We start from the raw sequence: 15,344 nt of genomic DNA, 5'->3' as shown, positions 1-15,344 counted from the left end.
TTTAAAATTTTGGAAGCGACCCCATTCTCACAGCTGAAATTCACATGACACTGCAAAGAATGATTAAATTACTGGACATTTAATTTGGAATTTGAAAGTTATTTATCCCCCTAGCTCCCCCCCCCCTCCCATTCCATACACTGTTCATATCATCTGCCTTACAGCAATTTTTATTAATTTTATATTATTAATATTATTTCAGAATGTAACAGAAATAAACAAATGTGTATATGATCCCACTGGACCCTCGTATTAATTCCCCCCCCCCTCAAAATTTTTTGTTTTATTTCTTAAAGAAAATCAGGATCATTCCCGAAAGTTTACGATGATACCCTAACCTCAGCTTTTGATGACACAACATGATTATAAAAGAAGAAGAAAAAAGAAAAAAGAAAAGAAAAGTTAAAAAGTGACGGTTGAATCGAAAGCATTAAAAATAATCATTATGATCATTAATCAGCCGATTATCAACAACTGATTAAGCAGTAATCGGTAATCGGCCTATTCCTTATTGATGCATCCCTAATACGTACTATTTATTTGGTTTTGTGTAATTTTTCCAAAAGAGGTGCTGAAAAACAAGCACTTTTTTTTCATAAGTTTAAGTTGAAATGTCAGCAAATGAGAGTTAATGCCAATAGTTATTCATAAAGCTAAATAAATTGCAAATGTTACAAAATGAAATTATAAAAAGAACGAAAGACATCTCTCAACCATGACAAAAAAATTTAAAAAGACAAAAATTGTAAAAAATTGGCACTTTCAAAATAACAAATCTTATTTTATACTCACGCAGAAACACGCAGAAGAAAAATATTTCCAAAAACGAGGCACTGTTTACATCGATAAAATACGATTTGATTATGGTCTTGTGAGCAAGGTGAAACTCATGTTGTGTGTCTTCATAAGTGAATTTCAGGATTGAGTTTGAAAGAACTCCATGAAACATCGAAGAAAAGAGAATCTATTTTATTTCTTATATAGTTACAATGATACGAAGAAGTTGAGATATTTTTTAGTTGTTTTATTTTTTTCTAGATTCTGAATCTCAAACTGATATTTTGTTTCGAATTCGTATACATGCGAAAGACAAAGAATCTATAAAAAAAATCTTTACATTAAAGATAGGAGGAGAAATTTCACATTATTCTTCCGCGGGAAGGTAAGAGGTAGTATCTGTAAGTTTTTCACTTTTCATTTTTTTGCATTTTGGCCCTCTATTAAATTTTAGCTTTATTGTACGGTTTCCGACGAAAATAAAGCACGAAAAAAATGTCTAATTGCAACATTTCCCTTTTGTTAGTATGGAATCCAAAACGCGATTCTTAAAATATCAAAAAAAAAACTCGTTTCTGCAGATACTGCTCTTTACCTTCCCACAGCAGCATTCAAATAAGTATTTTATTGCATACTGACCACTTGTGAAAAAATTAAATTGTGATTAAAAGCCTAATGATCAAACGTTCATCATTTCTTAATTTTACCTATATTGATGGCAAAACTAAATATTATTTTTTCTTATTTTAAAGGAACTCACTAACAGTTTACGGCGATTCACTGAAAGCTATCTTCATTCTCATCCTCATATAAATAATAGCCGATGATCGAGTAACCCGCGTGTTTCAACAATGAAAATCGCGCCACGGCATGATAAGTTGATAATATGTTTTGCTAATGTTTAACATATAGAGAAAGGCTTTATTGTGACAAGGCTGAACTCGATTTGGTCACTTAACTGTTTTACTGCTAAGACTGTGTCATTTTAGGGGAATGAAGAAACGAAAAAATGGTCAACAATGAAGGACCTACAGGAGTTTAGGGTTAATCCACTGGAGTTAGGTTAACCATTTCAACCATCAAAATATCACCAAACAGGCAATGACTTCGTTCAAATGCAGAAGCAATTTTCACCCGTCATACCTTAACACATTGACTGCGTCGTCGACAGCCTATATATGGACTCCCTGCGCTAAGCTAATTATTTGAAATAATTTGAAGGAAAACAGTTTTATTGGACTTTTTCATGAATCATGCAGCATACAAAACAAATTCTCTATATTTTTTTCTAGAAATTTTCCACGCTGTGATATTTTTCAAAGCAAGGGACAACACATAAGGTAGGTTTGGACGCACATGTTTTGCATGATAACGCGACACCTGTCAATGTCATCATCGTCAACTAGTTCATCATCCGATAAAGTAACATATTTCACTTGCATCTTCGACGTTTGCTCATTTTACGTTTTTATTTACTCAGAGACTACAGCACTAAAACTCGCGCGCTTTCTCGTTTGATCGCGAGCACGCCTGCTTGCATCAGAAAATGTTTTCACAGCAAACGCAGTAGTGGCCATATTGTGTTCTCTTTTTGATCCTTGTCTAAATGTTCGTCTATGCGCGGCAGAACAGCCAGGAAAGCCAATGGAACCCGCTGAAAAAATATTGCAACGTGTTGGCTGGAGGACGAGTTATCTCGTCCCTAGCAGTCAATGTATTAACGGGCGACTTTCTAGCTTCAAAGCAATTGTTTTAACTCGGATCACTTAATTTTTATCTTGAAGAAGTCTCGGCGTTAAGTCGTTGTTTCTCAACAAGTTTCAGATGTATAGGTTATGATATAATGAGCGCATTAAGTAACGCAACTTTTGATTTTTAATTAATTTTTTAAAATGTCCGATTTTTCAAACAAGGCGTGGTCTTTATGACGTCACAAGTGATGTACTTTGGTCGTTTTCCACTGGTGCGCTGAATATTTACGCTTGTTGTCTACCGCATTCCCAGGCTATGATGATTCGGAAGCGAATTAAATATTACGCTCTACGCTTGCTATTAACCATATCGTTGCCACTATATGTGAGCAAAGAAGCGAATTAAAAATGCGCTGATGGCATCAGTGGATGGCAATTTATCACTTGTGATGTCATGTGCAGAAGCGTAAAAAATGAAACTGAATCTGCGCACTAATTAAAATAATTGTCAAAAAATACTAAACTTTGTCGAATATTTAGAAAATGGTCAAATCCTATGTTTTTAAACACGCTCTTTCAGAAACAAATACTTTTAAAATTTCGGAAACGACCCCATTGTGGAAATCGCTTGATACAGTTGATTAACCCAATGAAGATACACAGCATTTTGTTACACCTGCAAGAAAGCTTTGAACGATAAAACTGCAAGAGAAAGATTTTGAACGTTATAAAGGAAAAGGAATCCTTTTAGCGTGTCTATAAACTTTTAATCAAAATTTTTGCAATCGGTGAGAAGTTTAAATAAAATTGAAATATAATTTTGAATTTTTTAGGGTTTATTTCATTGAGAATTCTATTGTTTTCAGTTAATCTTCAACGATTAAATATTGGACTTTAAAATAAACTGATTTTTTTTTATTTAAATTGTTCCTACTAGTGAAATATTACACGAACTATCTTTATCTCTTTCTTTTCTATCTCAAGTTGCCTTAGCAACACTGTTCCTCGATCTACTTTTTATAATGCGTCAGCTGATTTTGTATCTTTCCTACCAGAAAAGCGACTGTGATGTTATACAAAGTTATGACACAGATGGGTGTCATAACTTTGTGTAATTGTTCTTTTCTGGCAAAATCAGCGAGGTCGAAGTATATTAAGTCTTTTTAGTAACAGAAAATTGGCAACAGTTGAAAAAAGAAACTATCAAGAATCTCAGCTATTTTCTAGTAAAAACAGATACAAAATTCAATAAACATTCTCAGTTGTTAAGTAATTCATGTTTATAAATAACATCATTGCTGGTATGTGAGGATTTTGGAACCACCACATTACGGCTTCCTTATTTGAGGATAAAACGATTCACTTTGTCACGTCGCCGTGGACTGACATTCGTTAGTTTCTACAAGCTGTGGATGACTTTTTAGTGACATTTTGTGATCTTACGCTTCAAAGATCCTCGTGTGACCGTCATGTGACTTTCACACAAGGTTCAAATTTCAGTAACATTTATGAAAATGTTCCATATTGACAAAATGTCATATTTTTACCAAAAATTACATTCATCCCAAGTGCTTGGGAAAAGCACTAATGAAGAGCAATTCATGTCGTACGTAATTCTTTTAGAGTTCTATAATAATGAGGAAAGAACTCAATACTTGTAGAAAAACTGAACATGAAAACATAATAAAAAAAAAAAACAGCAAAAACTTTATGGGCGAGGCGGGGAAGTATTATGAAAGAAAAGGCAATCGTTAAACAAACTTTAAGAGCAAAAAACTCATTTGATCTTTCATGACTTCTTTTATTCGTTTGCACCTCGCACAGTGAGAAAATGATAGTTTTTACGTCAGCACTAATTGTTTTTGATTTACAGTGCAAATTCATTTTTATGAAAGAACTTATGCTACAAAACTTGCAATCGCTGTCTAAACATTATATTAATTTTATTATTCTGAAAGGCTGAGTTTGGACTTTAACAGAAAGTCCCCCCCCCTCCCCCCCACTTGATCAAAAGAAAAAAAATCCGCTAAGCGACAGATTGCTAAATAAGAGATAATTGCTGTTTGAAAAAGTTCGTGAACTTAAAATATATAGAAAGCGGAGTTACAATACGTGTAGAGAAACCTAAGTTCTATGCTCCTTCCCTCCTATTATTTCTATAGAGAGCGCTGCAAGCGCTTATTGAATCAAGTAGATTATGGAAAAATTTAGTGGCAACTCTGACAGTGGAAGAGATGGATAGAATTCGTAACACGAGCGCAAGCTCCGTGGAAGCGAGTAATTCGCTGTTTAGAATAAATGTTTTGGTTTAATCACCAATATGTAAATATGTACATAGTCTTCAATAAATATGTTAAGTTCACTTCGAGTCGTGATAATTTGAACCTATCACTGAACCACCGGATTTCGAGAGAATTGCACTTTTTTCCCACATGGTGCATCGGCCGGGAAGATGAACTAGTGAACTTTTAGTAAGTGAATCTCATTTGGATAGCATTTTTTTGCGAAGACTGCAAAAGGTAGGAACTTTTGAATCATTTACATTGTTGAAAATCATTGAAAATGGAACCAAAATCATTTATACAAAAAAGAACTGTTCTTCGCTCTTCTACTACGGTAATCGTAAAAAATGTTGATAAATACATAGAAGAAGAGCAAAATGAAGAACTAGAAAATTGTTTAGAACTGTTAAATAGCAAGGAGATAGAACTTGATAACTTAGATGAAAAAATACAAATTTTGATAGAAGATGAGAAGAAACTAGATTCTGATATAGAAACTTCCATGAATTATAAAGATAAAATAACTTTGACGAAATGTCGGATAAATCGTTATTTTAAGAAATTAGAGCAGCGAAATGAAAATAAAACGTCCGTTAATAACGTATCAAATAATTCCTCTCTTATCGATGAAATTCGAAACCAAACACAAAGTAACGTACGGTTACCAAAAACTTCCATCCAAAAATTCAACGGTGATTACGGTGATTGAATAAATTTTTGGAATTCTTTCGAAGTAACTATTCACAAGAACACAACACTTTCAAAAGTCGAAAAATTCAACTATTTGAAAAGTTATTTGAGCGGAAATGCTGCTAGTGCTATAGAAGGTTTTTCGATTTCGGAAACAAACTATGATTTTGCGATAGACATTGTCAAAAATAGATTTGGTCAAAATGACTTGATAATTAACACGCACATTTCGAATCTCTTGAGTTTGACCCCGGTACAAAGCTCAAATGAAGTTACGAAATTAAGAAAATTGTATGATAAAATTAACGTACAAATAAGAAGCCTTTTTTCACTCAATATCCAGCCCGAGAGTTACGCGAATATGTTAATTCCTGTTTTGATGAAAGTAATTCCTGCTGATATCGCTCTAGAATTTCACCGCAATAGAGAGAATTCAGCCAATATAGATTTGAATGCATTTCTAAACTTTCTCCGTTCGGAGATAGAATCTCGGGAAAAAATCGCTAGTATAAAACTTCCGCCTTCGAATAGCAGTGAACAGATTAAAACAAGTACTTTGAATAATAAGCAGTTCAGAAAGATCCCTTCCAGATCACAGCACGTTACAGAAAACAGATGTCCTTCAACACATGAGCCAATTGCTAAAACGTCAATAAATCTTCACAAGTGTCTATTTTGCTCAGAAGATCACGAGTCGGAAAAATGCGTAAATCTCAACGTGGATGAAAAAAGGAACGTATTGCGGGGGGATGGCAGGTGTTACTTATGCCTTAGAAAAAATCATAGAATATCTGCTTGCCACTTTAAGGCAACTAAGCGTTGCAAAATTTGCAAAGGAGCTCATTCCGAGGCGATTTGTTATAAATCTCAATCAAAGTTAAAATATAATGACACCGACAAAAAAGAAACAAGTTCACTTTCGAGAAATAATGATAATCAATTTGAAAAAAATAAAGAAATCATTTCTGCCGTATCACATTCTAAATCCAATTCGATGCTTTTGCAAACTTGCTCGGTAAAAGTCAAAACAAAACAAGGCATAAGTTATCTGCGTCTTCTTTTGGACAATGGAAGCATGAAGTCTTTCATTACACAAGAATTAGCTAATAAATTAGATTTTGAAGTAATTAGAAAAGAAAAATTACACTTTTGGAATTACTGCGCCAATTCAAAAGACTTACGACGTCATTAGATTAGTACTTGAACATAGAAGTTCCTCTAATTCTAGAATATAAGTTGAATTATTGGTAACCGATCACATATCAGGTTCGGACATTCCTCCACCAAAATCAAAAGAAATTAGACAAAATAAACTGCTACGAAATTTGATATTAGCGGATTCTCTTGACAGTCAACAACCTGTTGGCATTTTGATCGGAGCAGATTAATACTACAATATAGTAACGGGTCACATTAAACGTTTGAACAAAAATCTTGTCGCTGTAGAAACTATTTTTGGCTGGAGCCTACAAGGACGAGAAGGAGAAGATAACTTTACTTTATCATTTAATGTGATAGTAGAGGAAGATTTAATCTCGAAACAAATAGAAACATTTTGGGATTTGGAAAATTCCGGACTCATATGCGAAAATCAAAATTATAATTCAACCGAAAATGAAATCCTCAAACAGTTCGAATCTGATGTAGTATACGAAGATTGTCGGTATAAAGTTAAATTACCATGGAAAAGTGACACATCAAGATTGGATGATAATAGAGAAATCGCGGAACAAAGGTTCAACCGACTTAGAAATCGATTCAAAAAAAATCCGCAACTATTTTCTGAATACCAAAACATAATACAAGATTACTTGAAACAGAATATAATTGAGCCCGTCACAGACGAAACGGATAGAGAAAATATCGTGTTTTATTTGCCTCATAGGGAAGTAATACGTGAAGATAGAACCACAAACAAATTGCGAATTGTTTTTGATGCGTTATCACATGACTCAAACTCCGCATCTTTAAATGACTGTCTCCACGTTGGCCCAAATTTGTATCCGGAAATATTCGAAATTCTGTTAAGATTTAGATATTATCCAGTAGCATTTACTGCAGATATAAAGCAAGCGTTCTTACAGATTCTCTTAGATAAAGAAGATCGAGACGTAACCAGGTTTTTCTTCACTGACTCCCCCACCAATGACAATATCCCGCCTCTTGTTTATCGTTTTTCAACAATTCTTTTCGGACTGAATAGTTCATCATTTTTACTATCAGCAACTCTCAAGCATCACTTTAAAAAGTATAACCAGCTCTACCCTGAAACAGTTAGTATTTTAGAAAATAATGTTTATGTAGATGATGTAATTTTAAGTCGAGACACAGTCAAAGAAGCCTTAACTACTTCTTTGGAGACAATCCAGATATTCAAGGAAGCGAGCATGCAACTGCACAAATGGCATACTAATTCGAGGGAATTACATGAACTTTGGAAAAAAGAAGGCATAATTTCAAATGCAAATTTTCAAATTTCTGATGTTGAAAACACCGCCTTAAAAGTTTTGGGCATGGCGTGGGATAATTCGAGGGATTTACGGTATTTTGATATTCGAAGCCTATTGTCATTTTTATCGAAGCCAATTGAGACAAAAAGGTTTATTCTACAAGTGTTAGGACGAATTTTTGACCCAATAGGAATTTTGGGACCCTTCACTGTAAGAATCAAACTCTTAATTCAGAAGATTTGGGCATCACATATAGATTGGGACGAGCCACTTCCTGAAGATTTGATCTCCCTATGGAGAAAATGGTGCGAAGAGTTGCATCAAATAAGTGAATTCAAAATCCCTCGACATTATTTTTTTGAAAGTTTGTGCTCAGTCATTAGAAATCTCGAACTACATTGCTTCTCAGACGCTAGCACTAAGGCATATGGTACAGTTGCGTACTTACGTTTCAAGACGAATGGTAAAGAAATTCGAACGACGTTCATTGCCTCCAAAAATAGGGTAGCGCCATTGAAAATACTCACCTTACCCAGATTGGAACTAATGGGGGCATTACTATCTGCCAAATTGGGAAATAATATAGTTAGAATTTTGAATTTAAATATTCCTTGTCATTTTTGGACCGATTCAAGTATAACGTATTTTTGGATCAAGAAACAGCCCGATGCGTTTAAACCCTTTGTTAAGAATCGTGTTCATGATATTCAGAAGTTGACGTCACCAAATAATTGGGGACATTGCAGAAGTTGTGATAATCCAGCGGACTTGGTCAGCCGAGGAGCAAGGATCTCAAAGTTGATTAATGAACCCCTTTGGACACAAGGTCCACCTTGGTTGAGACTTTCGCCTGACCATTGGCCAAAATTGACCCATGAGAAAATAGTAGAAGAATCTCAGCTAGAATATAGAAAAAAATTCCTGGAGACACATGAACTTGAATGTATAGTCGAAAATAGAGAAGACCCAGTTGATTTATCCAAATATAGTGACTTAGAAAAGTTGTTGAGGGTTACAGCATGGACAAAACGCTTTATCGCGAAATTGAGAAAATCTAGTAACATACAAGGAGCTCTAATTACAGAAGAGCTACAAGAAGCAGAAAATTTATTGATGCGATGTGAACAAGAGAGACACTTTGAAGTAGAATTTAAATCTTTAAGTGAGGGTAATTCGGTTGAAAAGAATTCCCCGTTGTACAATTTCGCCCCCTACATCGATGAAAAGCAAATCATGAGATTAGGAGGAAGATTGGAGTTCTCAGAGTTTTCTTTGGATAATAAACATCCAGTCATCTTGCCTTCAAACTCCCTGCTAACAAGACTGATAGTACTTAAAGAGCATGAAAAAATCATGCACGGAGGCACATCTGCTACTCTAGCCAAAATTAGATCTCGCTTTTGGATCCCGAAGGGGCGCCAGCTAATTAAAAAGATCATCAAAAAATGCTTGATTTGCCAAAAATATTTAGCCAAACCAGCAGATCAAATGACAGCGCCCTTACCGAAAGATAGAATCCAAGAGTCACCCCCATTTTCCATTTGCGGAATTGATTTTGCAGGACCTGTATATGTAAAAAACTCCAAAGATATGCAAAAGTCGTATATTGTTTTGTTCACCTGCGCAGTAACTCGTGCAGTACATCTTGAACTTGTGTCAAACATGTCGACACAAGCCTTTTTACTGGCATTTAGAAGATTCTTAAGTAGAAGAGGTAATTGCAAAATCATTTATTCCGATAACGCTAAAACGTTTAAGAAAGCTGAAGAAGAAATGAGAAAGTTTTCTAAAATATTGGAAGATGATACATTTAAAAATTTCATAGCTAAAGAAAGAACACAATGGAAATACATCATCGAAAGAGCCGCATGGTGGGGAGGATTCTATGAACGCCTTGTTAGATCGGTTAAGGAATGTTTGCGAAAAGTGATAGGAAAAGCCCTTCTGACGTTCGAGGAAATGACAACGCTTCTAACAGAAGTGGAAACAGTTTTGAACTCGCGCCCACTATCTTACACCTACAACGAGTTAGATGAACCTGAAGCATTAACTCCCTTACATTTTTTAAATTATGCAAAGAATGACCACAGCTATCCAGTTCACTTCTCTGATCTCATCGCCAAAACTTCTCCTGACTAATTGAGAAGAAGAAAGGAGTATCAGACAAAACTGTTAAAGAACATTTGGCTGAAATGGAAGACCCAATATCTTCTAGATTTAAGAACTGGACATCGCTTGGATTGCAGTAAAGAAGGAAAATCTCTCAAGATAGGGGACGTGGTACTTCTCGAAGGAAGTAACAAAAATAAGTTCTTGTGGCCTTTAGGTATAATTACAGAACTCTTTAAAGGACGTGATGGACTTGTTCGTGCCTGCACAGTTAAGACAAAGGACGGACAATATAGGAGGCCAATACAACTAGTGTATCCTTTGGAAATGATCAATGGACAGTGAAAAAAAAAAAAAAAACTTTTGGAACTTTCATTTTATTTCTTTTCTATATATTAGTCAAACAATTTGATAGTTTAGAACTTTAATTTCGTTATTTTGATTTTTGAATTTATCTAATTATTTTTCATTTGATATTCATTACTTATTGAAAAGCATAATAATTTGAATATGATATTATTTGTTTCTCTAAATATTTCTTTTATATTGCTATATTCATTTTTTGTTGTGTAAAATTGTTATTGTTATATTTCAATATATTTTGATTACAAAGAAAATGTAAACTCGAGGAGTTTAGGTGGGGAGTGTGTAGAGAAACTTAAGTTCTATGCTCCTTCCCTCCTATTATTTCTATAGAGAGCGCTGCAAGCGCTCTCTATAGAAATAGATTATGGAAAAATTTAGTGGCAACTCTGACAGTGGAAGAGATGGATAGAATTCGTAACACGAGCGCAAGCTCCGTGGAAGCGAGTAATTCGCTGTTTAGAATAAATGTTTTGGTTTAATCACCAATATGTAAATATGTACATAGTCTTCAATAAATATGTTAAGTTCACTTCGAGTCGTGATAATTTGAACCTATCACTGAACCACCGGATTTCGAGAGAATTGCACTTTTTTCCCACATACGATATGTTTCAAACGAGGGAGAGAGCATTTTTTTTTTTATTTTTTCCCTTTTCAACTCATTCGATTTTTGCTATTTTTTATTTTATTTATTTACTTATTAGTTGCCGACGATAAATAATGTTTCCACAGATTATTGTTGACTCTTTCTTTTTGCAAACGTTATTTACGGGTTTTTTGCTGAAGAAAGTTTAAATGAAATAATTTGTGCGTATTCAAGTAAATAAAAACTGCGATTATTTTCGTTTTTAGTAAACGTTATTTTCTAATGGGAGTTTTAAGGATCTTTGTACAAATTTTATTGCTATTTTACTAGCTGCGTGCCCGGCGTTGCACGGGCTACTTAAAAAATGAAAGAGATGTCCAATTGATGTTTTTGTATTACTCTGACATCAGTTTCTAAAGCTCTAAGGAGTAAATAAATACGCGTAATGCAAGGTTTGCAAAACACCAGTAGAGCATATTTTTGGCAAAAATCTCTTTAACGTTAATCATAGTTATCAATGGTACAAGTTATGAGTATTTTCAATTAGCACAAAAGATGAAAATATATGCATTATCAACTATAATCTGTACTCACGTTAAAATGAATTACATCTGATAGACTATATCTGAAATATTTATGTACAATTACAATCAGCTTTTTACATAAAACGACACACACTTTTTGGTTGATTACGTGAAACTGAAGCACTAAGACTAAATAAATACCAATAAGCATTAATTTAATACCAAGTCATCAGATTCCAATTTAGCTTTAGTTAAAATCCTTAAAAATAAACGTTTTTGTTCAACTCTGTTTCACTTCAAGAAATCCAATCTTAATTTAACATGTTCTTTTAACGATACAAACTGTATTTCAAAAATAGAAGCAGAAAAGAAAAAAAGAGTTATTACAATTCGAAAACTCACCCATGTGACGAGAAAAAGTCCAACAAAATAAACATAATTAGTCGCACACCTAAATGTACCAAAATATGAGGCCGGTGAATGATAAACTTACACTACAATCAATAAACATAGCTAAAGAAACAACTTTCATATGCTGAAAAGAGTTAAGAACGTTTAATGTAAAAATTAAAAAAAGGACAGACGATAAAATAAAGGCTATGTCCGAATAGAGCAAACAATTTTAAACTAATTTAAAATGAAATTCTAGATGGAAACGCTGTTTTAAGATTTGGACAGCAGCCAAAAAAATCTCTTTTAAAAGAATTATTAGAATTTTACTTGCTCACCCATATGCAAAATGGCAACAGGAAAGAAATAAAAATTCCTGAATAACGTTATGTTAATTAACGTTTTAATTAATATCTCCGCTAATTAAAGTCACACAATTACGAGATCGGTCCTATTGTTTTCTTTGGAAATTTTCAAATTGATCGGTATCTCGTTTGACTCTCGATTCGCAGCGGTTCTCGAGAAGATCTATCTTCAGACAGACAGACAGACGGACGCGAACAGATTTTAATATATAGTAGAGTAGATTTCACTTTAATTACTTTGAGAGCGTTACTTATACTTTTATTATATTTACTCAAGTACTCAACAGTTGGAGTAAATGTAAAATCATGTGTGTGTGTTTAATTATTCCTCGAAAGAATCTTTTTTTTTCTTTTTAATGTTTTTTTTTTTAAAGGTTTCTATCTCTATCTGGATTACAAAAATTTGATTTGAATTTGTCAGACTGAACACAAGCTAATTTTCCATTTATTTATTTTCAATTAATGTATTTGGCAATCAGAAAGACTTCATGTAATTGTTGTTCTCCTCCAGTTTTATAGAGTTATCAAAGGACAAGGCGACGTGTGGGACAACAGAGCTCGCGCCCGCGGAGTCACTGCTTCTTTCTCTCTGAACGGAGTGGGTCCCGTTTATGAAGAACCTCAAGATCTCTATCAAGAAAACGAAGAGCTCAAGGTAACTTTGCTTTTCACTGCGAAATCTGTGACTTCACAGTGGGTTCAAACCATTATAGTCTGTCATTGACCCTCTTTATTATAGTGTTGGCTGCAAGCAACATATCTTTCGATCGCCTGCAAAGTTGATTAAAATGATTTATAACGAGCTCGACCCACGAGGTCTACTGATTGAACCAGCGAACTGGTACTATTTTATCGAAAATGGAACGACTATCAGGATTATTAAAAGTTTCAGTATTTGTGAAAGCTCCAAACAAGGATAGAATATTGCTCTGCATGTGATATTTGTATAATATCTTAAAAAATCAAAAAGGCAAATATTTCAACTTTATTATATTACATAAAAGTGTTACATATTTTTTTTTTTTCTTTTTTAACTTTTTTAACTATTTTTGGCAATTCTTGTTTTGCTTTTGTTATTATATCAAATGCAGAAAATCAAATAAATCTGAGTTTTTGGCGTTAGAGAGGGTTAACACTGACTTAACATGTTGACAAATGTGCCGCGGTCTACCTTACAAAATGTTCATTTGATAACAAGAGCAGAGGTAGCAGTATAATTCTTCAACTTAATGATTCGGTAGCCTAATTGTTAAAGAACATGTAAAAAAAATCAGCAGAACAATCACTATACTATTGCACACAAAGAGTTTTAACAATGAAAAGTTTGAGCCTAATAGATTAGAAAGTCATGATCTTAAGTATAAAGAATGCAACTTTGCCAAATATGATCGATGCTTACTCTTTATGCAACAGTCAAGATAGGTAATTGATTTCACTTTGCTGCAAAACGGCATTAGTTTTATTCCTTTTGAGATCGATAGATAGTGAGTCATCAGATCCATTGCTTTACGTGGCCATTTGTTCATGAAAATTTTTCTCCCTCGACTGAAGGTTCTAATTATCCTTGGAATAGTTGTAGGAAATTATAGTTTGTGATGTTTTGACACTATTATTTTCACTAAGGCTGCAGAGTCGGAGAGAAAATGACCGAATCTGATATTTGCCCAAAATCAGTCTGACTCCGATTCCATAATCTTGGCAGAGCTCTCTCTCTCTCTACACTTCAGGGTCCACCATACCTACCACTTTATGTGGTTTTGCTGGTTGGATGGTACCCTGAAGACAATTCAGGAGCCGAGCAACACCTGACCCAGCATTCCGAGAGGTATTGATTTGGAATGGGAACTTGGAGGAATTTGTGACCACGAACATATTTATTGTGCCCCAGTCACCATTAATGAACGCAGAAGATCGTCTACTGGCTAGTATCGAACCTCTGGTTACGTGTCCGACACCTTACGGATCAGGTCACCACGACCAAACTTGGCAGAACTGCAGACTTGGAAGGAAAATGACGGATATCAACTTCTGGAACATTAAAATCTCCGACTACGACCCTTTTACTCAAAATGAGTCCGACTCTGAGTCTGCAGCCCTGATTTTTACTCGTAGTATATTTTTGCATGATTTATGAGGCCTTGTTAATTTGTGAACTAATATTCCTTCCAGGAGGAGGTGCAGAAGCTAGCTTCGCAAATCGAATTCATGAAAATCGTACATATGGAGGTGAACAACCGACACCTGAAGCCAAAACATGGAGGCTTCTTTAGCCAAACGACCAGCAATCAGAGTCCTGTTATCAAAAACATATACATGAAGTTCGAAAGTACAGATTCACCTGGCTCCAGAATCTCGCCAGCAGCCGAACTCGTCAGTGAAAAAGTGTGAAAGCACAGGCGCAATAATATTTGGTTAAAGAAAATGGCTACAAACGTGAAAGAACATCCTTTTTGCAGCTGTTGCCATCTGCACCGTGGAAGTATTCTTCACTAGCAGAAAATGGCGGAGCTGTGTGCTCCGTGGTTCAGATTGAAGATCTGCAACTAGAGCAGTCTTCTCAGAGGAAAAATGGCGAATCGAAGAAGAAATTTCCATGTAAATGGGGATAAGAAGTAAATTTCAGAATTTTAACTGGCTTTGAAGGGTTTTCTTTGATGGTAAAATTTAGAAACTGAGTCGTTGTTTTGTCATTATTCTTTTATACCTATAATGTTTAATTAGTGTATCGAAAGTGTCAAACAAAAAGGTAAATTTTTACAGAAGAAAAAAACTCAATTATCTTTAATCTTCTTTTTAAAATAACCTTTCCGTCTTTAAATATTCATTAAAAGATTTTTTGTAGCCGCGGTGACTTTGGAAAAGAAGTGATAAAATTAAATATGGAACAATACAGACTTCATACACTGTCCCTAATGGTAATTCCAAAATACCAAAAGAATTCACGAATATTTTTAAACAATCATAATCCGTCTACAATTTTATTGATTAATTTTTAAAAATCTAGGGAATCACATAATTGTGATGCAGGTGTTAAGTACAAAATTTGATGCTGCAATAAGTAGTGTATTAAAAATAAAAAAATATCATTTATATTTCGAATTTGCAGCAGATTTT

General features: G+C 34.3%; 1 protein-coding gene across 1 annotated transcript in view; it reads left to right on the top strand.

The window, feature by feature from the left end:
- The window catches only part of LOC129222477 (probable G-protein coupled receptor CG31760), a 91,646-nt gene extending 77,028 nt beyond the window's left edge, over positions 1–14,618 (top strand). The window contains exons 9-10 of the mRNA XM_054856991.1: positions 12,742–12,885; positions 14,400–14,618. Of these exons, the coding sequence (XP_054712966.1) occupies positions 12,742–12,885; positions 14,400–14,618 (363 nt within the window). The remainder of the gene's footprint in view (positions 1–12,741; positions 12,886–14,399) is intronic.
- Positions 14,619–15,344: the final 726 nt, after the last annotated feature.

This window comes from Uloborus diversus, chromosome 5 (genome assembly GCF_026930045.1).
Source record: "Uloborus diversus isolate 005 chromosome 5, Udiv.v.3.1, whole genome shotgun sequence".
Taxonomy (NCBI): domain Eukaryota; kingdom Metazoa; phylum Arthropoda; class Arachnida; order Araneae; family Uloboridae; genus Uloborus; species Uloborus diversus.
This window is presented reverse-complemented; position numbering and strand designations above follow the sequence as displayed.